At 44.9% G+C, this 26,263-nt stretch overlaps 1 protein-coding gene across 19 annotated transcripts in view; it reads right to left on the bottom strand.

Moving 5' to 3' along the window:
* The window catches only part of Grip1 (glutamate receptor interacting protein 1), a 642,849-nt gene that overhangs the window by 5,828 nt on the left and 610,758 nt on the right, over positions 1-26,263 (bottom strand). For 10 of the 19 annotated variants that reach the window (XM_060378119.1, XM_060378121.1, XM_060378123.1 and 7 more), the window contains 2 exons: positions 9,035-9,181; positions 4,917-6,715 (listed from right to left, as the gene is read on the bottom strand). In XM_060378119.1, coding sequence (XP_060234102.1) covers positions 6,488-6,715; positions 9,035-9,181 — 375 coding nt within the window. In that variant the 3' untranslated portion in view covers positions 4,917-6,487. Of the gene's footprint in view, positions 1-4,916; positions 6,716-9,034; positions 9,182-26,263 lie in introns of those variants that run through there. The other 9 variants (XM_060378110.1, XM_060378115.1, XM_060378114.1 and 6 more) reach the window with 1 other exon arrangement.

Genomic DNA, 26,263 nt, shown 5'->3' with positions numbered 1-26,263 from the left:
TTATATCCATCTCATCTACAGGCAGATGTGGTTGTAATTCTTTCCAATCTGGATGCATGTTATGTTGTCTTGCCCTAATGCCCTGGCTTGCCCCTCTGAGAACACTGTTGTAGAGAAGTGGCAAGAATGTTCATCCCTGCTGTGTTCCGGACATTAAGGCACATTAGTTGGCTTCCTAATGCAACATGAAGCATGTACCTTAGAAAGAGGGAGTTCATTTTGATGCCCCGTTCTGAAGCCTCTGATGCCAGTGATGATGACGGTGAAGGTAGTTCATAGTGCATCATGGTGTAAGTGTGTAGAAGTGCAAGCTGCTCACCTCATGAAGCAGGAATCAAAGTGAGCAGTTAAGCAGGACAGGGTTGCACAGTCCTCTTCACAAGCATGCTGCTAGTTGCTGAAAGATATCTCCCTGGCATTGCATCTTAAAGGTCCAGTAGGACCACCCTGGAGACCAAGCCTTTAACACACAAGCCTTGGGTGAGGGAGGGAGTATTCAGCATCCAGACAGCATTGGAGGAAGAATTAAATCTTTTTACCAATGTGCTGTTAGCAGTGAGCTTTTTGTTTGCATGTTCTTTATCTCAGACCTTTTTCTTTCTTCTTTTTTTTTTTTTTTTGGTAGGTTGTTGTATGTTTTTATCATGATGGGAATTTTGCCAATTTTTTTTCTTTTTCTAGTGTAATATCAATGTACTTTTAGCCTTTGTTATAGCGATATGGTATATTTACGCTGATTTTGTTTTTTGGATGTTAAACCAACTAGGCATCCCTGAGATAGTCTCCTTGTTCATAATCTGCTGATGGTTCAGCTGGTGCTGGTTCAGTATGCAATGTCCTGCTGAGTGTTTTGCATCTATAATCACAAGGGATGTAAGTCTGTATGTAGTTTTCTTTGTCTGGTTTGGACATTAGGGTATACTGGCCATGTAGAACGAGGTGGAAACTATGCCACACTCTTCTAGTTTGTAAAGAATTGATGCTTATTCTTCTTGAAATGTTTGGATGAATTCCTGGGCGAAGCCACCTTGACATTTGGGCTTTTCTTTGTAGAATGTTTCAAAATTCCTAATTATATCTCCTTTCTATAAGTCTAGACTTTCTATTTCATAGCCACATCTGTAACACATTGTTACACATTGTGTTACAGAGACTCGGTTTTGAGAGTTTGTATCTTGAGGAGTTGTCTATTTCACCTTCCACTTAACCTGTGATTAAAATGGTCCTTTACAGTCCATTGTTCCTGTAAGGCTGGTGTATAATCTGCTGTCTCTGTATCACAGTTTTCCTTTTATTCCTGATTTTAATAATTTTAGAGCTCCTGCTCCCTGTGCCTAGTTTATCTACTAGTTTATAACCTTTGAGGGTTTTTAAAATTATCTTTACTATATTTAAGTGTGTGTGTGTATGTGTGTGTGTAGTGTGTATGTGTGTGGGTGGGTGGGGGTATATGCAGGTGAGCACAGATGCCTGAGGAAGCCAGAGGCATTGGATTCCTTATGATAGTTGTGAGCTACCTGACCTTTGCAAGTTCAGTACACGCTCTTAACTGCTGAGCTACCTCTCCAGGTCCCTTATTGATATTTTTAAAGTTCATGAACTGTTCTCTGTTGCTTTTATCATTAAGTTTATTAATTTTTACTCTTTGTCTCATTTATCCTAGGAAAGGCCTTTAAGGAGGGCTGTATTGTTTATCAGAGTTCAGGTATTGTGGATAAGAGAGTCTGATATTCTATCTAGATTGCCCAGTAGGTGACTTATTCAGCTTATCATTTAGGAATAAATAATTGGCACCAGGTTGGGAGTGATGGAGTCTATACCTTACTGTCATGTCATGCGGGAAGCATGGTTCCTGGTAATAAACACTGTCTGAAACACAGAAGTTGGTAGGCAGAGAGGAGAGAATGGTAGCTATCCAACTAGGAGATGCAAACTTCAACTATGGCTATGTTCTCGAGGATAAGACACACATCTTTAACCTCATCAAGAAGAAATTTAAATTAGTCTGTCTTCCTTAAGACACAATTAAACAAATTATATGTTAACTATGGCACAGCCATATCTAATGGGAACAGCAAAAATCATAAAGCTAATACAGCTGCTTTGACAACGATTCAGCAAAGGTGAGCCAAGTGACGAAATTGCCATCATGCCATCTTTCACTTTTGGTCTTGATCTCCATGTGTTGCATGCTTGGGGGGGGCTTTAAATATTTGGACAACTTGGGGATATTGTATTGATGGGAAAATTCTTATAAATCATTTATGCCTTCTCCGAGGAATACTGCTTCTAAGCTTCTGTAGGAAAGCCCTGAGCACACTACCCCTCCTGCTTTCGGGGAGCTATCTGTGTCTGGCCCTACCTTGAAGGTCTTCCTTACAAGTTTTTTGTGGGCTGGAGGAGCTGGCAGCAGATCAGATTAAAAGCCTCTTCCTACTATGTGTTCAGGTGATTACATCACATGTAAGATTGGAGGACACATGGTATGCCCCTCCAGGAAAAGATTCGGCAACAAAGTTAGATTGGCTTTATTTATCTCTGCCCTACATGAGGACTCATACAGATGGACAAAGAATGGTATGGATAAATGACAAGATAATCAAGTATTAAGACCCTCTTCCTTAAAAAAAAAAAGTTAGCTTGTGAAAGGCCATTTGTGGTGTCATATGCTCAAGGAACAAATGAATTCCAGGATTAGACATATAAATAAATTCTACAAATATACAAAATACAAACATAGTATTATGAGAGAAATTGAGTAACTGGAGCAGCTTTGGCTTAATGATTTTCTAGGGCCTAATGACAATTAGTGCTCTGATAATAAACTGCTTGGGATATGATAATCTGCCCAGGCTGGTTTGGAGATTTTCTGTCTAGCACCCTTGAAACTGCAAGATTCTTAAAAGTTGGATTATGGGGTTGGCGGGGGAAGATAATTGTTAAAGATAACTGTTCTGTCATAGCTTATCAATGATGACTAAACATATGACCAAGAGGAAGTTAAAACACATGTCCGGGGACAAAAATGATAGGGTCTGTTTTGGAACGGCATGAATCTTTCCCTGACTACTGAATTCTGTATAAACAAAGAAGCACCCTGACTGGCAGTCAGACAGGCTGCAAGAGTCCCCTGACCCCGATGCCTGACTCACTTCTCACTCACCAATTCCTCGTGCTCTGTGGGACCTGACCAACCCCAGGGCTGGCTCCAGGCATAACTGGGTCTCCTATATAGCCCCTGGCTGGCATAGAGGTCACTATAGAGATCGGCCTGCATCCCCCTCCACAGAGCTGGGCCTAAGGGCATGCTCCTCCACATCTGGGAGGAGCTAGCTTTTATATTATGATTGTAGCGCTGGCTCAAAATCCAAAGAATTAACCTAATTCAATATTCTGCAAGTTGTCATTGGGAAAGAACTTGTCTGGGAACCTACAGTTGCAATGTGAAGCCAATGCTGTTTCCCTGCAGTGTATTAAGACCAAAGTGTCTGCTACCACAGCTGCGTACCTGGCTACATGCCTCCAGTGGCCAAGGTTGTAAAAGCTTCATTCGCTGTCCTTTCCGGATGATTGTTCTGTGACACCAAAGCTGATCACTGTGTTTGAAAACTGCAACCTGAGATTTTTGAATTCTACTTTCTGTTGTGGATGTAAACATGGTTTTGTTTTGGTCTCAGGTGTGGGATGAAGGACTGATTCAGATGGTCCACAGGAGCTGACTATTTGCCTCATGGGGGCTCTGAGAGGAGCCCTTTGCCAGCTGCAGATAGTTTAAATCTTAGGACTCTGGAGAGAGAATAAATGCCAGAGCCCAGACAGTGAGGAGTCCGGAGGAAGAACAAGGCTGCTCCTGGTTGCTGTTGTGAGACAAAAAGTTGGAGACTTCCTGAAATGAGGATTGGATCGCTCCAAGGAACTCCATGACCCTAGTCAGCAGGAAGCAGCTAAGAAAGAACTGAGCCTCCTCTCCCACTAACCCTTTCTCCCTCTACATGGTGTTGAGGTGTTGGAAGGGATTGGGGTGGAATAGGGAGAAAAAGATAAGTGTAAATACAAGTTTTTAAAAAGTATGGCAACAATTTTCCTTTCATTTTTAACAGCCATTTTCTATTGATTCATTTCAGCTTGGGTTCGAACCTAATCCTTCCATATGAGCTCATTCTTTCATTTGTCATATGTCATACTTCACATGATAGGGCCTAACCATATTTCCTTTTCTTGATTTCAACCTCAGTTCCTCTGCAGACCTTAGGCTGTGCTATAAACAGTGCACTCAACGTATGAACAGTACTTTGGATTCTACCAAAAAAAAGGGGGTCGGGGGAAGAGGGATATTGGAGCTTCAGTTGGGGTCATGTGACTGCCATGTGTTTATAACGTGACCATGTGTACACTGGGTGCGACCATGTAAAAAGTGAATGTGGCTTTACAGAGCTTTGCCGAGACTATTGGTGTAGTTTTTGAAAGATCCCGTAGTTCATGATTGCATCTTAATAACTCATGTAAATGTGCCTCAAAGAGAGCACGCCATATTTTCTGAGGGCAGGTGGTACACCCCTGGGTTAGGAACGACCTTGGTCCCCTAACGTGAACACAGTGTTGGATTTGAAGGTGCCGCTGTGTGCACGTGTTCATGGCCCTTTCTAGGACATTTAAAAGCATATTCTGTAGGTTCTTTGGTGTAGCGACCTTCAGTACCACAGGCGGGGGGCCGGCTGGTGGGAGCTAAGTTGCATACCACTTTATGAGTTCCACTTGATGAGCTGGCATGCCAACCAGATCTGACTTCACACCTCACTCTCACTCATCCACAGTGATTGCCAAGTTGATGGTGACACTGTCCTTTCGGAAACTGCGATGTAAACACTGAAGAGCACTCGGGCTGGGACACTGAATCACAGTCAATGCACCAGAAATGCAGGTCTTTTCTTTATTTTATTTTGGCTTTTTAAAATCACTGTTTATTCCATTTGGTAGAGGATTTTTTTTTCCATACAAATATTTGCAACAATTTTGAATTCCCCAAAACCATACATAGACGATAAATACCATGCTATTAAAGTATTAAATTTGTACAAAAATACTTTACAGTTTAATACTTGTTTGTTACAAACAAAAATACATATTTAAGTGACTCATGATCTTTTTATTTTTATTTTTTTCCTTAACGTGATTCTGTTCTATACTTTCTTGCCCTGGCAGTTCTGAAATGTGTTTGGAATCATGTATTTCTTTGCACAAAAAAGAAAGATGAATCATTTCCCTTAAACAAAGGACACAGTGTTTGGATATTTTGCCTGTGTGGGTGTGTGTGTATTAGTGACCAAAATGAACATGTTTGGAAAATAATTGTTTCAACATTCTACCATCAATATACAGATCTATTATTTTAATATTTACCAAATAACAGTTATTAGTGTAGCTATTCAAAATATCTGAACAAATGAAAACAGTTGCCAACAAACATTTAAAGCAACTGTCACAGTTTATTGCTTTGGGGGTCATGATTGGCAATGAGTTTTGTGGGAATGTATTTACAAGTTCGGCAAGTGGCGTGGCTCAGAACAAAAGCTGTCATTGAGAACCTGTGCTATGTGCCCCTCAGTGTACCAGTCTGCGGACATCTGAGCTGGATGAGGTCTATTCGCCTACCCATAGTGTGAACCTTATTTCATTAGACTCTTCATTCATTCTTAAATTCTTACTCTTGGATTTTAAAAATAGGATCATATCACTAATTCCCAGTGTTACTACATACTCTAGTTCATTATCAGAGATTTTCAGCTATTTAAAAAAAAAAAAAGTGTCCTTGAAAAAAAAAAAAACAGGTCACAAGACATATCCTGTTTGATCATTTGTTGCATAGGGAATAGCATACATCTTAGTTAAAATCATTCCTATAGTTGGGCAAAACATTTACCACCACCTATTATGGTCTCCTACGTGCATTGTTGCTGAAACATTTTAAGAAAAACCTAATGTTATACCTGTGCCCCTCCCACTGCGGCAGGCCTAGTGCTTCACCCATCCTAGCTCGCTAGCAGAGCCGGCTTTATGGAAATCCATGTCGCTCGTGTTTTTATGCTAGTGAGAAACTTACTTCATTCAGGAAGTCATCAGAATATTTTCAAACAGATGTTTCCCTCTGTAGAGAGTGACAGTAAGGTGAATTGTAAAAAACTTGCTCTGATCTTAACTGTGGGAAGGGGTGGGCTGCCTTCCTCCTTATTCTCCACCGTTGGGCCCGGCAGAAAATGACCTGACACTTGCTGGAGTGCTCATTGTAAAAGAAACCTCTTCAAGTTTGGGAAGGGATGTGAACATGAGCCATGAGGGAGAGTTAAAAGACGCCTGTGCTTGCAGTTAATGCCACGTGACTCTCTGTGCTTCAGCTGTCACAGAAATCTTAAAGGGTTTGTTTGTTTGTTTGTTTGTTTGTTTAGCACCATGTAGATATCGTCTTTTGTCCTGTTTTATAAAAGTACTGCTATAATGTATTAGTGGGTTCTCGTGTCTCTAGATTACCGCCATGGCTGGGCTGCTGGAAGAAAGCACTATTCTGTTCACTCCAGTCTCCCGGCAGAGCCTGCTGTTCTACTGACTTCTGGGAGGCCAGCGGGTTTCTGCTAATAACCAGGTCCAGCTTGTTGCCAGATTCGGCTATGAGCGGCACGGCCAGGCAGCAGTCAAAGTCTCTCGTCCGGACGTGATTAACCTGCCAGGCCAAGAAGAGCCATTTTCAGTGACTGTTGGCAGCCACCGCCTCCAAGCCCAGAGGCAAACTGTTTACTCCTGAAGGTAGACCACGCAGAGGGCATCCCCTCCCCCTCGGTTTGACCACACAGTGACGAGGCTACTGGCTCACTAGTCACAAGACATAGCCTCCTGACCCCACAGCAAGAAGCACCTCTCGAAAAGTCTGTTGCTGAACGCTACACCAGTTTACAGCTGAAGAGAACCAAGCTGAGAGTGGTGAACTGCTTTGCTTTAAACTAGCAGTAGGTAGGGGTTTCCTAAGGATGCGTTCCAGGCAGTCTGGCTACTATGATGCTGAGGTTCCCTCTATTAAGAGTGAACCCACACCCCCTCCCCAACTTATTCATGCCCTGTACACTCCAATTCTCTTTCAACACTTTTTTTTTCCTAGCCCAACAGCAACACTTGTCAAAATCACATGCATTCACTTTCCAGTCCTGACTTCTCATCCTCGCTCCCATCTTCTGAGGACAAGTGCTGGACACTTAGATGGACCCAGTTTTAGACTCCAGGTGTCACAGAGTCCTCGGCTTCCTTGGTTGTTAGCAGTTTTATTCCCTTAGCTCTCCTTTCCTGACATCGTGAACAATGGCAGAGCTTGCTGCCCAGGCCTGAGGATAACATTACACCCTTGTCTCAAGATGCTGGCTAGAGAGAGACACTTAGAGGCTTTTCCTTGGCTGCTTCCTGCTTGTCCTGCTCCTTTGATGGACCACTCAGACATTTGCCCCCAAACTTCCAGGCTCCTGGTACAAGCTGCTAGCTGCTACCTCCTCTCTCTTCTTTAACTCTTCCTTTCCTGTCTGTGTGACTCAGGGACAGAGGACTGCCTTGCGGGCTTGTGGTGCTTTCCCTGATCAGGATCTGTACGTGAGCAACACCAAACTGGTACAGAAGTGCATTATTACACTTGCACTTTTCTGTCTGAAGACCCAGAGACTGACTGCTGCCAGGCCTGGCTTCCTCCCAGGATGGTGGGGGAACTCAGGTATGGACTCTGAGAGCCATGGACATAGGCAGCATAAACCGGACTAGAGCCATCAGGGCCTCTTATATAAATATATGTCCCACATGGGGACCCCCAATTACAGAGACAACTCAGAGAACCCCTCTTTAAACTGCTCTCCAGGTCAAAGGCCCAACCTCCTTTTGCTGCCCATTAGCCCAGGCTTGCTGCTTCCAGGCCCAATTAATCTGGGACCCTCAAACTTTGTTTCTCGCGACACACCCTGCTTCACTCTGCTTTGGTCCTGTATCGCAGCATTTCTCAACCTGTGAGTCGTGACCCCTTTGGGGGTCGAATGACCCTTTCACAGGGGTCACCTAAGCCCGTCTGAAAGCACAGATATTTACATCACGATTCATAACAGTAACAAAATTGCAGTTACGGAGTGGCAGCAAAAAATGTTTTTATGGTTGAGAGTTGCCACAACGGAAGAAACAGCATTAAAGGATGGCAGCACGAGGAAGGCTAAGAACTACTGTGCAACTGTTTTCATTTCATGCTTCCTATGCTGTCAGAATTCTCGCCGTAGTTCTCTTCCCCTTCCGACAAGAAGCTCGCCACGGGTAACTTTACCTAACCCCCATCTTCTGGAAATCTTTACCCTGGCTGGAGCATCATTTCTAAGCAGCATACCTAATTTGTTTAACTCTGTCTCACCGGGATGTGCTGAAGTTAGGAAGGACTGGATTGGTCCAAAGCAGGTAGCTTACCCACATTACCCATACCTCCCTGCTTTTTCCCCTGTGAATACCTGCTTTCCCACCACATCCCTATTCATCCATGATGGTATTGAATTGCTTTTCCTGGTGACGTGTTCGTGTGTGTGTGTGTGCATGCGTGTTTTAAGCACGTGTTCATGTGGATGTGTGTAGGCAGGTGCAGGTGTGTGAGCATGGGTGTATCAGTGAGATACGGATGTCACATGTCCTGGATTGTTCTTTACCTTATTTTCTTTGAGGTGAGGCCCCTCTGTTGATCCTGGAGCTCACTGGTTTGGCAAGGCAGGCTGGTCAATGAGCTCCAGGGCCATATCTAGGCTGAGGTTTGAGGAATGAACATTCAAGTGAAAGACACAGCACTTAGCTCAGTGCCTGGGAATTCAGGGAGCTGAAATAAGAATCCTTTATCAAGCCGTTCATTGCTCTTAGTTCCATAGTGTGATGACAGGAGTGGAAGGGGGAAAAAACAAAGGGTCCAAGTGTGCAGGAGAATTTGGGGGAAGTCGCGGCTCGCAGGTCGGGGCAAGGATTCAGGACTCCTCTGAGGCCTTACCTGTAAGAGCCTGTCATAGGGCTTCAAGCCACCAAGATCACCTGGCCCAGCTGGGCGGATATTTTTGACATACACCCCTTTCTCCAGCAGGCCATCTGCCACACTGAACCCAAAGTCCTCCATGCCTGAATCCTTGTATAAGGTCACCTGGAAGTATGAAAACGTGGAAGTTAGCCGAGCGGCAGCCATTTGCTGCTGGAGCGTCTTGGGTGAAGGGGTTTCACAGGCTAATTTCAACCCCACCGTGGTGGACTTGCAATATCATCATCAGACAGCTTCTGCCACCAAGCCCCACTGCCACCATACCCCAGAATGTCCTTTGAATCTATAAAGTCTAAACCCAAACTGGCAAAGGAAAAGCAATGAGTCATGTCTTTCTTTTTGGTTGTTCTTGTACCTATTCCTTAAAAAAAAAAAAAAAAAAAAAAAAGTGTGCAGTGTATTTCTGTGTGTGTGTGTACACGTGTATGTGGTGTGTGCACATGTGGTAGGTCAGAGGGTAATGTCAGGTACCTCGATATCCTGGTCTATCACTCTCTGACTCATTCTGAGACAGGGTATCTCACAGTATAAACCTGGAGCTTGCCATCTTTCAGCAAGATTGACTAGCCTGCAAGCCCGAACAATTTAATAATTCTTCTGTCTCCAAGTGAGCCCCTATCCCTTCTTGTCCCCCAACCATCGCTGGGGTTATAGGCATGCACTGCCCTACCTGGCTTTTCCTTTGGTGCTGAGGATCCAAACTCAGGGCCTCGTGATTATCCAGCAAATACCCTCACCCCCTCTGCCCCATGTCCCCAGACTCCCTGCCTCCTCTTTTCAAATTACAGTCATCAGGCATAGGACACGGAGGGCGGGTTGATGTCTAAAATCTCTCTGGAGTAGCGCCCCCCCCCAAGGCTGGGGAGAAGCCAGGGGTTCCTGAGAGATTGAATAATAAACCTTTTCCACCTCCCACCAGCCTGGTGCTCTGCTCACTACTCTATTCCATAGTCTCGCTTTGAACCCACACCATGGATTGCACTGTTTTATGTGCTGAGACACCCCAAACAGCCTCGTCAACAAAACGCTTTCTAAAGCACCTCCCTGCATCCCGAGCATGGACACTACTCGGGGTCTCAGCCTGACTGTCTGCAGAACGTCCCCAGGGTCGTTAGCTCAAGATGTCTAATCCTCCCTCTGCAGCTGACACCCACGGGCATAGCTCCAGGCAGTTTCCCCCAGCCTCACTCTTCTGGTCACCTGCAAGAGGCGGTCCGAGGTGAAAAGAGCAAACCATGTGTACAAAACATGCATGCACCGACTGCATGCTTCTCGAGCCCCTTACTGTGTACTAAAGGTTGGTCTGAGCCCTGGAACAGGAGTGAATGACAGAAACGAGTGTCAACCATTCAGCCATGGAAGAAACACTGCGTTTCTTCATCCAGCGCTTTGCATTCGTGTATGCTATGAGGCGGATGCTATTTTTATTAAGGTTGATTGGATGTCCTCCAGAAACTGGCCATACTTCAACAAGGTTTTAGGCTTACTTCACAAGCTAATTACACCACACTCACACACCACACCACACCACACCCACACACACCACACACACTATACACATGCACATTATACACCACACACACATATACTACATACACACACACTACACACCACACAGAACATATACACACCACATACCATGCACATACACACACGCTGGAACCTATATGTGAACGCACCCACACCCACATAGTACACACACAGATTCACACATGAACACTGTACGGCCACACACACACACACACACTCCCATCAAACAGTAAAAACAAACCCCTCAGAGCTATCCAAGGCAAGCACAACAGATAGATCTTTTCTAACAGGGTTAGATTTTCATATCCAGTTATTTGACTGAAGAGAAACATGAACTACTGAAGGAAATAGGAAAACGGTCAGTTTGGGGATTTTATTTCACTGGATAGAAACCTTAAAGAAAAAATAATCAAGCTTCCTGGGTCAATACTGTTTCCCAGGCCGCTCTGTGGATATGGACATTTTAGAGGAGCTTCGGCTTTACACAGGGGAAGCAATGCGCCCAAGGCCACCAAGGTGAGGCATGGTGGAGCCAGCTCTGTCAGAATCCAGACACCCATGGCTCACTCCACCAGCAGCCAGAACACCTACTCACACTACAATGACGGTATTTGCATTTGTTTGTATCTTTACATTTTTAAATGCCTTAAATTAGGCAGTGTTTTGTAACTGATGGCATCCTGAGTCCTGTAAACTACGGTAAGTGAATAAATATTCCCCCACTCCCTGTTTCTTTCCCCAAGGCACACACCAAAGAAAAGCTTGGAACTGAATAAGATGTGCATGTGTGCATGCGTGCATGCGTGCATGCATTAGTGTGTGTGTGTGTGTGTGTGTGTGTGTGTATGTGTGCACATGTGCGTGTGCCCTACTAAAACCCACACCTCATCTAGTACAACTAGTGATGTGGGGACAGTTGAGTGACATGACTAAGAGCTTGCCTTTGGCCGAAGTAAATCTCAGCCTGAGAGAAGTCTAAGCTTTGTTAGTGGCCTGGGCTCGGCTATGTGGCATATAACCAACCCCTGCTGAAGTGTCTTGAAGAAGGCAGTTATCTTCTTGTTCATGGATCTGTCTCAAAACTCTAAGCAAGCTCCTGTCACATCGCGCCGTATCGGGCTGCATAGAAAGGGCTCTTTCTGGTGCACCATGCGCCAGCCAACTACTCATGTTGTGCTAGGCTTTTACTAGCCGTGCCGAGGAGGCATGTGAAAACCAAGAGGGATTTAATTCTGGGCTTGAAGCATCTGCCTCCAGTATGCTGCAGAAACTGCCTAGGGCCAGCATAGCCAGACAAGAAGGTGCTCAGGGGTGACACCGTGTGGGCATGACTAGGCAACACACCTCTGATGTTGGAGACATCTGGTACTCAGGAACCTTGGAGCTTTGGACTGTGAGGGCCACTGTCAGCAGAGCTGGGCTTCACGCTTCCTATGTCTGTGAAACTTGGGAGTTTGAAAAGGAAACAGGACGTTGTTGCCTTTGCTAAGTGTGTGCGTGGAACAGGGCATTTAGACTGAAGCTCAGAAGGGTTGGAAAGATACCAGGGTCAAAGAGAAGCCAAGCAACGGAGAACTGCTTCAAAATAAGAGCTCTGACTATAAAGCTCTGATCTTTTGACCATATACTGTTTTATTTAATGTATGGCTTCTTTAAAAATGCCCTTTTCAGGCCGGGTGGGTACAGCTCAATGGTAGCTACTTAGGAAACCAAAGCCATAGGGTCCATCCCAACATTGCCAAACCAAACACCGATCTCCCCCTCCACTAATCCAAACAAACAAAACAGCACATTAAAATGGTTAGGACCTAATGTAATTATGTTTTGTTTTGTTTGTTTGGTTTTTTTTGCCTCAGGCCATAAGATATCTGCATGTACTTATCAAGGAAAGTTGATTTGTGGATGAGATTTTGCATGTGTGTGTGGATGTGTACCATGTGGGTGCCTGGTGCCTGCAGAACATAAAAAGGGTATAAGATCCCGAGGAACTGGAGTTACTGGTGGTCATGGGCTACTATGTGGGTGCTGGGAACCACATCTGGGTCCTCTGCTAGAGCCTGGTGCTCTTACCCACTGAGCCACTCCTTACGCCCTGGAAAGTTTTTGTTTTGTTTTCAAATAGTAAAATATCAGCTCATGTTTGGGCATATGGACATGACAAAGTAAAAATCCCATGAAAATCCCATGAGGCCTCAACTCTAGCAAAGAACCACATACAATGGAGGGAAGCTGGGCTGGTGTCAAGTGGGCTTCCTCAGAGAAGAGCACAACAGCTGGCTGCCTCTGCCAAATGGTCATCCCTGCAGACAAACATGCAAGTGACATTACATGCAGAGTAGGTAATATTTAAGAATACATATGCCGGGTAGCGGTGCTGGTGCTTGCCTTTAAGTCAGGTACTTGGGAGGCTGCTGTATTTCTGTGAGTTTGAGGCCAGCCTGATCTACACAGGGAGCTCCAGGACAGCCAAGGCTACACAGAGAAACCCTGTCCTGAAAAACAACAACAAACAAAAACAAAGCAACAAGAATATGTACATATATACGTATAGACACACACATACATATATGTATGAAATAACAATTAATGGAAGAGGGGCAACAGATCTGAAGGAGAGGGAGGAGGGTTTGGAGGGAGGGCAGGAAGGGGAGAAACGTTATTACATGACAATAAAAAAATAAAAACCTCAAGTATGTTTTACAATACAGATGCCAGAGTGCCAAGCCCTCCTATGCCCATCCGTAAGTGGCAGCAACTGTCACAAGCTACATTGACTTCAGTTGCTTTCTTTTTTAACTCTTTGGGATAGCGTTTTAAGACAAATGCCAGATTTTAGTATGTGCCTCTAGAGAGATGATCATTTTCTTCTGAACTGACATTTCTCAAACAAAGCCCTGGCTAACAAGTGTTGGAAAGAGTGCATAACATCACCAGTCACCAGATATGCAGATCACAACCAGGATGAGAAATGACCCCGGTTAGAAGGGTCATTAGCAAAAAAGATAGAAATGTTGTCAAGGATGAGCGGAAAGGAGAGCCAATCACATATCCTGTTGAGGATAATGTAAATCAGTTCAGCCACTGTAGACATCACTAGGAAGTTCCTCACAAAATAAAGTAGAACTCTGTATTACCCTGTCATCCCAATGCTGGTTTTCCAAAGAAAATGAAACTGTTATATAAAATATGTATAATGCCATATTTATTCTAGTATTGGACACAGCTGAGGTGTGAAATCAACCAGTTACCAACCCATGAAAGAAAGAAAGAAAGAATGAATGGAATACACACAATGGAAGATTATTTAGCTGCAGGAAATGTGTTCTAGTCCCTTTTGATCACATTGATGGAACTGGAGACGATTATTTTAAACGATGTAAATCAGGCATAAAGCAGACAAGTACCAAATCTGAGTGCTCACTGGTGGAAACTGAAAATGTTGATCCGAGGGAAGGAAGTAGAACAGTGCCCACCAGAAGATGGAATGGGGGATAAGAAGAGTCAGAGAGTGAGCATTCAAGTCCAGTGAGACAAGACCAAAGACTTCCAGAGATCTGCGAAGCAGGGAAAGAATCTACGACGACCTATCATGCATTTCAAAATAATTGGAAAGTCTGGATGTTCCCATCACAGAGAAACGATATTTGTGGGGAGAGCAATGCTTAATTGTCTTGATTTGATCATCACACATTGAATACATGTATGAAGCTACTGTAACAGTGCCCCAGAAATATGTAAATAGCATGTAGTAGCTAATTACTACTAGTAAGAACTATACCTGTTACAGAAAATTAGACAAAGCACAGTTAGGGTGTAACTATAGGACAGAAACATACATTTTATATAGACACCAAATGTTACTAATGCATTGATACAATTGACCTCCGTTATTTGCTGGTCTTAGTCCATAATTTCCAGAACTGTCTCAAAAATGTTGTTTTAGTGTATGTTTGTGTGTGTGAGTAGTGAGCATATTCATATTTCTACATGTGACTATGGATGTGAATGTGCCACAGGGCACATGTGCAGGTCAGAGAGGACCATGCTGGTTGCTGATTCTCATCGTCCACCTAGTTTCTGAGATGGGGTTTCTCTGTTGTTCACTGCCATGTTTACCAGGATTCCTGACCCATGAGCTTCCTTTCTGCTCCTCCCCTCCCTAAAGGATAGTGGGGTTACCTCACCTGGCTTTCTACGGGTTCTGTGGATTCGAACTCAGGTCCTCACATTTGCATGGTAAGTACTTTACCCACTGAGCCATTTTCCTTGGCCCCAGGAAAGTATATTAAATCACCAGGATTCCAACAAGGATCATTCATTGCTTTGGTGTTAGGCTCTTTATTTCCTCTTGTCCAGGGCATACGGCCATCCCCTTTCCCTAGTGCTACTGACTTACAATAGTCTCCTAATCCAGGAGGGACTTCATTCTAAGACCCCGAGGATGCCCGAAACCATGGAGAGAGAGCACCAAACACCATCTAGAAGCACATTGATAGCCTCACAGCAAAGATGGTGTTCTGACTTTCTTTTCTGTTACTGTGGTAAAACATTCTGACTGAAAGTAACATCAAGGAGTTGATTTGGATTACAAGCTATTCACCATGATTGAGGGAACCCAAGACAGGAACTCAAGGCAGGAGCCTGAAAGCCAGCATCCAAGCAGAGGCCAAGGCAGAAACAAGGCTACCGTATTGGTCCCAGGCTCCTGTTCAGCTACTCTTCTGTCTTGCTCCCAGGCTCCTGCTCAGATACTTTTCTTACATAGCCCAGGCCCGACAGCCAGGGATGGCACCAATCATCAGTGGGGTGGCACCCTCCTACATCAATTATCAATAGAGAAAATGCACCACACACGTGTCCCCAGACCAAATCTGATGGAGGCAATTTCTCAACTGAGGTTTCCTTTTCCTGGGCGCGTCAAGCTAACGACCAAGATTAGCCACCAGAGATGACGCATCACTAATGGGCAAGATGCGTTTGGGGTATGGATGTGCAAGGGAAATGGGAGAAGTCATGTCCCAAGCGCGAGGTTGTGGGATTTCACTATGCTACAGGCAACGGTGTAAACTTTGCACTCGGGAGAATGGTTTATTTTTGGAGTTTTCCATGTAATATCTCCAGAGCACAGTTGGCCACACACAACTGAAGCCACAGCACGTGAGGACACAGGGGGTGGTGGTGGGAATGCGGCTAACTGCACTTCTGTAGTTGCGTCTTCTGGCCTGCAGAGCATTCTTCTAGCCCACACATCCCGCGCAACAGAGGTTAGCTCTGGTGCGTGATGAAGCCGGGGTGTGTACAGCACGCAAATAAGTCAGAGGTAGAGTGGCTTCCTAGATGATCACACTGCCCCTTAGGGCCATGTCCAGTGTCACAGTTCGCCAGCAGATTGCTGTGCCTGAATCCATAAATCCACTGAGTTGCAAGGAAGAACCTTTTCCTAGTACTGTCACTCTTCTATGCTAATTAGCTAGAATTACTTCGTTAAAACAGAATTCGTTCTTCAATTATTGTTGTCTGATTAATGCAGTGGGTACACGGAAGGCAGAATGAATACTAATCTAATTTCGGAACAGAAAATTACTGGAACCTATGGAGTTTTCCGTGTTTGTTGTATTCAACCACGTTACTATTCTTCTGGGATGCTCAAATGTGTTTTGCATTTGGAAAAGAGAGGGTGTTCCTCATGTTGACCCATGGTCCTTTTCCCAGGACCCACCTGTTCTGATAGGTTCTGTGTTTTCTAATACATGTGATCTCAGAGGCACCTTGAATACTTCCTGTCTTATGGAAAAAGCTATCACCCCCAATCCTTGATTAGAAGGGGAGTTTCTACATTTTATTCTCAAAGGGAGAAAAAGGAGAAGACGGGAAAGGGGGGGAAGGCAGACAGGCATCAGGATGCTGATAGACTGACGGTCCTTGGACCCTGTTGACTGGTAGGTGATATCCCTAACTCTGCCCATGTGCCATTCCTTGGCTCTGTGGGGAATTTTATCTTTTACTCATCGTCTTCTTTGTTCTAGCCACATCCTCTATGTGACGAGCAGCATTCCTGAGGGACCACTACCCCCTACTCCTAAACAGCAGTGTCTTCTTTTTAGCTCTATGTTGCTTGCTTCTTGCTACACCATGCATCATTTTGGCCTCCCTATGACTGGCTGAGTAAGGAACTCAGTATCTGTCCTGAGGTACCCTGAAGCAGATAAGCCCAAGCCCACTTTAATCTTACACTGAGGCACGCTTTCCAGCACTGTCATCCAGAACCGTTGCACTTGGAGAATGTACCTGGAGTTGTGAGATTCTTCACTGCTCTTAGGCATCTGCTTTATAGGCCAGAACCAGGGAGCAGCTTGTGATGGTTTGAATGAGAAAGACGCCCCTGGACTCAAATATTGGAATACTTGGTCCCACGGGAGAGGCCCTATTTGAAAGGATTAGGAGGTGTGGCATTGTTGGAGGAAGTGTTGTCGGAGGTGGGTTTTGAGGGTTCAAAACCCCATTCCAAGCCCAGAGTCCCTCTTTCCCTGCTGCCTGTGGATCCAGACATAGAACTCTCAGCTATTTCTCCTGCACCACGTTTGCCTGCATGCTGCCATGTTCCCTGACATGACAACAATGGACCAGACCCCTGAAACTGTAAGCAAGCTCCAATCAAATGCTCTCCTTTAGCAAGTTGCCATGGTCATGGCGTCTCGTCACAGCAATAGAGGCTTCTGTGTAAATGTCTGACGTTTAGAAGGTCCTGAATTCTAATAGCCTGCTAAATCCTTTCCTTGGAAGTTGCCTACGGATAGTGAATTAACACAAATGAAGTTAAATGTTTTTAGATTCACATATAAAAGGCCTCAGAAATTAATGATATACCATTGGGAAACACAGGTTGACTGCTTTCAAAATAGACACAATAACTCATACTGTGCAGCTCTGCCTGTCTGCACTAGTGGTAACTTCTGATTTATTTCTGGGCTTCCAACATTTTTAAGGATTCTGAGGTTTTAGCCACATTTCCTCCACATGCAGACAAAGCCTTACCCAGGCACTCCCTTACATATTGTTACTTTTGATCTTCCAGCAAATCTATACAAGGAAATCATCCTTTCTTCTAATGAGGTCACAGAGCCTTGAAGAAGTTGATGGAATGACTTGTTTTGATCTAATTCAAAGAAAGCATTAGATCCAATCCTGGAATATCTGACCTCATCTGCTGGGCGCCTTCTACCAAATCATGATTTCTTTTTGGAGTTAGGCACTTCCTGCTGGCTAGGCAGCCTTCATTCATTTTCAACAGCCGAACAAACTAAAGATGAATCATGTATCTTTTGCTATGTTGCTTCTCATTTGTGCCCTCTTGTGGTTTCCTGGAGCACCACATAAAATCCTGCTCTTTGAAAACGGCTACCCTGAAGCTGGTTTTGCATTTTATTCTAGCCCACGTGAGCACAATTTATCTTGTAGAATCTCTATTTGCGGGAGACCTCAGAGGAAACTGAGGTGCTAACATAGTTGCAAGTGTTTTTTCTGTTCTAAATGAGCCAATGTACCTCTTTAAAAAAGCAAACAAACAAAAAACTGTGAACAGGGAGTTCAATGGAGATCACCCTAATTCACGCCTATTTCATGCAATTGCTTCAAAGTCTAAAGCCTGAGCCAGAGCTGTGCAAGGTGTAGTGAGGCTACTGAGACTCATGTTCAGCCTTGTTTTACCTTTTTAAGCAATTCTACCTGCTTGTCTGAACCATGTCTTCATGTAGAGATCCAAAGGACAATCGATGCTTTAATCGGAGCCAGTTTATCCCCTTTCAAGGGCAACTGAGGGGAGCATCTTAAGCAAGTCACAGTAAGTGACAGCCACCCTGGAGGCTGTCCCTAAGCCCTGACAGCCTCCTTATAGCCCAGTCATTTGTTCCAACCAAAGCAACACCTCATTTCTCATGATGCTGATTTCCTTGGAAGCCACCAGGCACTTGGGATTACTCCTAGCAGACGCTGCTAGGGCAGCCATATTCCTTTAAGCAAGATATTTCAAGCAATGCCAGGTTTGAGGATAGGCTTACCTTACCCACAGATCTTGGAGAGAAATAAAATAATAAAATATAAGACTCCAGCTTCTCAACAGACTCTTTAGCCCCAGAGTGAACAGATCTTGTTCGCATCACTAGAAACACTCAGGTTTCCAAACAAATTGGGTCAAAAAGGCATCTGCGGCTTCCCTCAGGGGAGTACCCCTGGCAGAGGAAAGAAAAGGCCAGCTGCCTCTGATGTTGCCTGCTGATGCTGTCTGGCATCGTGTGGCACTGGGGGCTGAGAAACAGGGCGGGGCTGTGAGATGAGGATCCAGAATGCTGGCTCTATGCGTTGGCTCTCAGGCTGACTTGGTCCTGGAGCACTTAGGTCCCAGCTGAGGGAGGGTGGTCCTTCTGAAGAACCGTGGTGTATTAACAATGGATTCACCATGGAGCAACTTTATAAAGCATTTATTTCCCAGAGAAACAGTGAGTTCAGCCCTAGCCATGGGAGCTGATGGTCACCTAGTAATAGCTTGCCGCACCTCTGGCCTTTCTACCCGTCTGGGCTACTTCTGCGTTGGCTGGCTGTGTGGACGGGCACCTAGCCCTGGTGTCTTTTCTCAGAACTGCCTGATGCTTACTCATGGCATTGGTCCCCCGCACTCAACCCCCTGCTTCCTTGTTCTCCAAGTCACTCTCGCCTGGCTTCTCTCCTCTTGACCTTTCCTGTGTCTTCTCCAGGTTACAGATGGCTAAATCCCTGTAGACCTGCCCTGGCCTCCTTGATTCAGGGACCAATTGTCAGCTCTTGTCAGAGCTGCACCATCCACTGATACTGAGCCTGTGGGAATTAAAGCCCAAGGTTACTGTCCCTTGCGGGGGAGAGGGGTGAAGGATGACAAGTTGGAATTGACTGGGCTCCTACTGAGCGAAGCACCAATTGTCTTGATTTTATTTCCTCATTGTAGATGGATTCCCGAAGGCCGACACTGCACAGTGCCTCAGTTCAATAAATCCCATCTTAAAGAGAGAAAAACCCAAGCCCTGGGCTACACTGTTACGCCTTCAAAGACCACAACACAGCTGAACAGGAGCTAGGGCAAAGCTGTGTGGAGGGTCAGGCACAGAAGGCTCTTCCCTCAGAACATGGACACCAGTGAAGCGGAATGACCTTCAGGGAGCCCACCATTTTAAATGTACATGCTACAGATGATGTAAAACCTTCGCATCAATCACAGTGACATACAGGGACATCAGGGCGATGGATCTGCAGCAGACGGCATAAGGAGCATCACACACAGCAACAAGGCACACCAGCTCGCAAACCTGTCTCACAGGATTGCTGAAGGTCATGTGAGACGTGGGACATCGGCTCCGTTTGACTTTCCTCCCCCCGACTGCGGAAGTGGACAACTCATAAAACATGACAAGATGCCGAGTGAGCTCAGCCTGCCAAAAGTGCAGATGATACCTGCATCACCCTTTGTATAGATTGTATGTCAAAGACAGTCCCTAGGCAGAGCAATGCTGCCCGAACGCTTTTATTCCACTGACTGATAAAGACACCTCTCGATTGCTTTTTAAACAAGCTTTGTCACTGCTGTCATTCTTTGTTACTAAGGTAAGTAAAACAACAACAAAAGCATTTTTAAAATGAGTCTCCCCACCCCAATTTTTTTGTTTTTTCCCGTTTTTAATGTTTAAGAGACCAGAACCACAACCATGGGCAACCAATGCATTTTGTGGATCGCCAGGGACATCATTTTGTTGGCACATGAAACCCAAACTCCAGTCCCTGTCGTCCTTGTCAATGCCTCCTCAACAGTGTTCACACTATTGTCTGCCCCTGGCACCACAGGGTATAATCTGGCTGCCAGGCTGATACAGTGACAGACAAGGAGCCGCTGCCTCCATTTCTCTGAGTAAACACAGTCTCTTGGCTTTGCTGTCTGTCCTTCGTAGTCTTATGGTGCTTGCTAAAGTTTTGGCAGATGAGGAGACCTGAAGTAGGGCTCTGGACCTTGTTGAATGCACCTGGGAAAAGTGGGTTGTGATATTTCCCTTGCCTGCTGACAGGTGGTCCCGCTCCCTCTTCCTGAAGTGAGGAAACCCAGACCCCCCACACTCTCTAGTTCTGAAGAAAAAGGAACTCAGCGAAGCTGAGCTGCATATAACTGCACAAGTCCACATGACCACTGAGTTGCTTTCAGCTTCTAGTGATTTCTATGGCAGGCTGCCCTGCACCAGTGGCTTGGAGGTCTGTCTGTGCCTTTGTCCTTCCACGGCAACTACAAATTGAAGGAAGAGGCATGCCTAAGAATGGTAGTATTTCCCTTTCATTTCTTCCTAGGGCCGAGCCTGTTCCTAAATAGGGGACAAGGTTACCAAAGAAGTTGGTGTCACCCACAGCACTCAGTCCAAGGATTAAGACAGTTTCCCCAACCTAGCCTCCTTCTGAGAAAACCCACAGACTGCAAATTCATGCTGAGCTTGGCTGAGCGGAAAGCTGAGCATATGGAGCTTCCTAGGAGGAACTCAAATATTCTAGCGCTGAGCCATCAGCAGCCTTAAATAAACAAAAACAAAAACAAAAGAAAAACAGCAAAAAGAAAAAAAAAAACCTAAAACCAAAATAAAAACAACAAAAAACCCCAAACCTCAAAAATTATTATTATTATTTCTTTAAAAGACAACTACAAATAGCTGCATACAATTAAGCTCCTTACTTCTATTGAAAGTCATGCATGGTGGGGAACAAACCAGTGCCAAAAGGGATTATTTTTAAAGTTCAACCGGGCTGAATTTGGGGAGAACTTGTCATCTTGCAAAAGAGCATTTTGGTGCCCGAAGGTGTGCGAGGAAGCGAAGCTGTTTCATAGCAGAGATAGATCAAGTGGCCGCCAGCAAATGTTTAAGATTCCAAAGGGGAAGGAGGAAGGTTATCAGTGAAAAGTAGCTAAAATCGCACATTCTTTATCTGCAGAGAGAAAGAGCGTGTGATAAGCTGCCGCAGAAAACAGAACTCATTTGAAAGATAAAACACGGAAGCTCCAGGGCTTTAACTGAAGCCTCCCTTTCCTTTTCCATCTGCCGCCCTGTGTCTGGGATTACACTGAAACACAATAATCACCTTTCTAGAGCTAGCAAGACTTTTGTGGGTGAGTCGCAATCTTTAGACCCCAAGAGAATCCACTGAGAGTGTTGCTAAAATATAGGTGTTCCTGACCCAAGGTCCCTGAAAACACAGAAAGTCTATTTTATCAAGTACCCCACAGGGAAAGCCACCTCCCATTTATAATTAAAACAACTATCTAAAGTTTCGCTCTTCAAACTGTTGTCTGAGACCTATCAATAAGCCTTGGAATTAATTTAATGCAATTGGTACCTAAGAAACAACAACTACAACCACAAAAATGTCAGTGTATACTGCGCTGCAAAGTTTGGACTCACTCACATCTGGGAAGTAGAGTGCACTGAGTTTCGGAGTGCAATGTGCAATGGAGTTGAGAGAGCTGGAGAAGGGGTTCGTGGCAGATCCAGCACCACTGTTTTCTCCAGCTTTGTACTGGGTACCAAATCACTCCAGCTCCGAGGTCTTCTCACCTGCACTCAGCCAGGAAAGGAAGTGAGGCTGAGTGTCTGTCTTTCTAAGTGTCAGGAATGGCAGCTAAGGAGCCTGCCTTCAGCAATGAATGTGGACGATGTGAAGGAAAGCCAGAGAAGACCCTCACAGCATCTCAGGCAGAGTGGATGAATAACAACAAAGCATTTAGAGCTCAGGGTTTTTCCCAAAGGCCTGAAGGACAAGGGGGTGGGGTGAAGGGGAGTATATTGAGAAGATATAGGTAGAAAGTGAGGAGGAATCCATGGAATGGGAGCAAACTGAGACACGATTTCTGCCTGAGATTCATGCCACTGTGGACAACGTGAAGTACGATGCGGATGCCCTTCAGTTTACAGTGTCTGAGTCTCTCTCTCTCGCTTTCTATATATATATTTGGGCCTGCATTAATTCTAAGTCTGCAATGGTGCAGAACATCATGGTTGTCAGAGACCAGAGAGGAAACATACAAAGTGGACACAAGCTGGAGATGGAGCGCAGTTTGATACTGTGCTTGCCTAGCATGAATGAAGCGAAGCCCTCAGTCAGCTCCTAGCACCATATCAAACAGGGATGGTGACACACACCTGTAATGCCAGTATTCATAGGGAAGAAGTAGGAGGAGCAGAAGGGCAGAAGTAGGAGGAGCAGATATTTAAGGCACATAATGAGTCTGATGCCATCCTGGGCTATTTGAAAATCTGCCGAGAGAGAGAGAGAGAGAGAGAGAGAGAGAGAGAGAGAGAGAGAGAGAGAAGAGGAGAGGAGAGGAGAGAGAGAGAAATCAGGACAAGATGTATCTTTCAAAGACATGTGTGTCTGTTTTCTCTAACTAGGCTTCTCCTTCCATGGCCTACCATCTCCCAATAACTTACTCAAAATTTGAATCTATGAATGGATTATACTATCAGTTAAGCCAGGGCCCTCATTATCTAATTGTTTCTGGGAATGCCTTGAAACACCCAGAGTTGTGTGAACTGGGATGCTAGGCCTCTCTCAGCTCCATCAGGATCAACCATTACAGTCGAGAAGCTGGCACACAAGCAAACACTTCCTTCCGTACGAGGGTGATGTAAGCGGCCTGCCGCAGGAAGTGAGGGCTTGTGCTCTTTATTTTCCTTGAGTTTCTCATAATGGCACAGATCTGTGTCCATTTATTCATCCTGTCTTGATCTACTGTATAGTAGAAATTCCTCTACCCTAGCATTTCAGGGACTGGAAATCAGCCTTTGTTTAGACTCTAGCTAGTCTTGTAGCTTGGATATCTTCAAGCTAAGAAGAGAGGTTTTTCTTTTTTTTTTTTTTCTAATTCTGTAGCCCCCCTCCCATGCTACCACTAATTTTTGACAAAGGCTTAATGGTAGCAGGCAGGATTAGAGGATGGATTCTATTGTACCAATATTATGGTTTGAATCGATACTGTTTCCCAGGACATCACTATTGAGCGATTGGTCCTAGACGTTGGCAATAAATAGTTTGGGAGGCTGTGGAAGCTTAAGGCGGTGGTGGCTGGAGAAAGCAGGTTGATGGGAGCGGGTCTGCAGGGGCATATCATCACTGGTAGCTTCCTGCATTGTTCCCTGCTTTCTGGTCCATTACAGAAAGAGAGCTTCTCAGACATGCCACATTCACCGGGATGGGCTGCCCCCTCTGAAACCATGAACCAACCTGAGTCTTTTCTTCCCCCACAATCTGTTTCCTTCAGACATTCCATCACAGCAATGAAAATGAACTAAATCAGCATGTTAGCATGAAAGCATGTTAGCATGCTTTCCCAGGATGTCAGGTGCTCGAAGACACACATGTGTAAGACCCAGGCACAATCAAGGGTGAGTTCTCCTTGTTAATGACCGTTTCCTTCTCAACCATCAAGTGTGCTAAGCAAAAACCCATTAGGTGGCCTAGCAGGGGAACCAAATTTACCTGAAGGAAGCTGCGATGTCCTCAGAAGCCTCCCTGAGAACCCATAGCATGAGCCCATGGACTCCATCTTAACGACATGCTTCGGGAGGCTCTAATCTTAGGGTACTACTTGGTTTTTGAGAGTCTCATTTTGTTGGGGATCAGCTTAGAAGACAGAAAAGTTATAAGAAAAATGTGCTTATAACCATATTTAGGGAAAATGATGGAAAGGAAGATGGGGGAAGCAACGGGACATTTATCAAGCCGTGTTTACAATTTGAGCCCATGATCTCATTAACTCCCCCCCACACACACACTCAATTCACACACCGGTACACAAAGGTGACACACAGCTGCTCTGTCCACTGCCACCTGCTAGAGTTAACAGAGTGATGAAGTCTTTCTATTTAGTTATTTATTTAAAATAAAAAAAAATAATTACAATTTATCCACTTTGTATCCCAGCTGTAGCCCCCTCTCCCTCATCCCTTCCTAATCCCACCCTACCTCCCTCTTCTCCTCACAAGCCCCTCCCCAAGTCCACTGATAGGGGAGGTCCTCTCCCCCTTCCCTCTGACCCTAGCCTATCAGGTCTCATCAAGACTGGCTGCATTTTCTTTCTCTGTGGCCTGGCAAGGCTGCTCCCCCCTCAGGGAGAGGTGATCAAAGAGCCAAAAGTCTTCCCTTTTTTAAAATAAGACCTGTGTTTCAGCAGAGCCCACTAAAACTTTTCAGTTATAACAGTTTGTACATCCAAGTTACTGTCATTATTTTTGCTGAATGCGTTCAGCACAGGAAAGATAGGGACATGGGACTTTTAAGTTCCAGGGCCATATAGAACTTTCTTTGAGAAAATAACTTAGCTCCAGATAGAAAACCAAAAGATAATTTCTTGCTGTGACTTTTCCTGTCATATAAATGATAATAAGTGTCAAGTAAAAATGTCTATTGCGAGGGCTAAAAATATGCAGCAGATAGAATTCGGTAGGTACTCAGGGCATGTTGGTATCACATTTCTTTATTTTTCTTTTTTCTTTTATTTTTTTTAATCATTTTTCTCTAAGGTTAAAGAAGGGGAGGTAAACAACTCAGTTTCTCAACCCAGGAAAAATTCCGAGAGAAGATGGGGAGGCAGTGTTCACACATGCCCAAGGGAATGAGGGTGGGTTTCTTCTTGGCATGGCAGAATTATACAGGACATTACAAAACATGTAGCCTTTGCAATTTAATGGCTATGGGATTTCCTATGGCATCATGGTATATGTCGGCCTGTGAGTTAGGATACGTGAGTCACCAGGCAGATTGCTTCCCCAAGACAACTAAACAAGCTAAACTGTGTAATGGGGCTCAACCTGGGTCCTAATTACAAAGTGCCAGGAGCATCTTTGCTCTCCGGAAAATCTCCTGATATAAAGAACCCTGGTCATATGAGGATATTGTCACTCCTGAAATGTCCCATGGCATTTGATACTCCCTTGCAGAGGCTTCTTTCTGTGCTTGGAATGCCTCCCCACCCTCTATCTGCTTGGCACAGTCCACTCCTATGCCTAGGAAACCTTCTGCGTCTCCTTCACAGTGGGGGAGACGCCACTCTCTGTACTCTGAGGCTGCCCAGGCTTGCTGCTGTCCCTGTGCTGATCCCACTGTCTTCCCACTGTTTCCCAGACGTCTTCCCACTAGTCTCCGTGCTGCCCATGGACGGACAGTACATCCTTTGAGGGAACACATACATGGTCTACACGGTCTATAAGTGTCAACAAGTGGATGAATTCGTGGATTAGAGCGTAATTCACATTATCCTTTCTTCCCTCTATCATACTCCGCTGTAAAACAAGTAGCTATGTTTTGCAGGGTAGTTAGGGAAATTGGAGTCTTTATAGGAGAAGGGAGTGGTGACGGGTGAATTCCTTCCAACCTGACACTTAGGTGCTCTTTTGAGCAAATGAATTCTGTTAGTAGATTATTAATGATGGGGAGGGTCTTGGTTCTTATGAAGAGCAGGTTAGGGTTGTACTTTTTAAACATGCTCATATATTAAAGAAGAATAAACTAGCGGTTCTAGCTGAGTAAACCTTCCTGCCAGGGCTCACGTTGGCCTGGGGCCCGCCAGTGTTGTCACACCTAGTCATGCCTCGCTGAAATTCT

This window comes from Meriones unguiculatus, chromosome 2, assembly GCF_030254825.1.
Source record: "Meriones unguiculatus strain TT.TT164.6M chromosome 2, Bangor_MerUng_6.1, whole genome shotgun sequence".
Taxonomy (NCBI): Eukaryota; Metazoa; Chordata; class Mammalia; order Rodentia; family Muridae; genus Meriones; species Meriones unguiculatus.
Note: the sequence above shows the minus strand (reverse complement) of the source record. Positions and strands in the feature narration are given on the sequence as shown.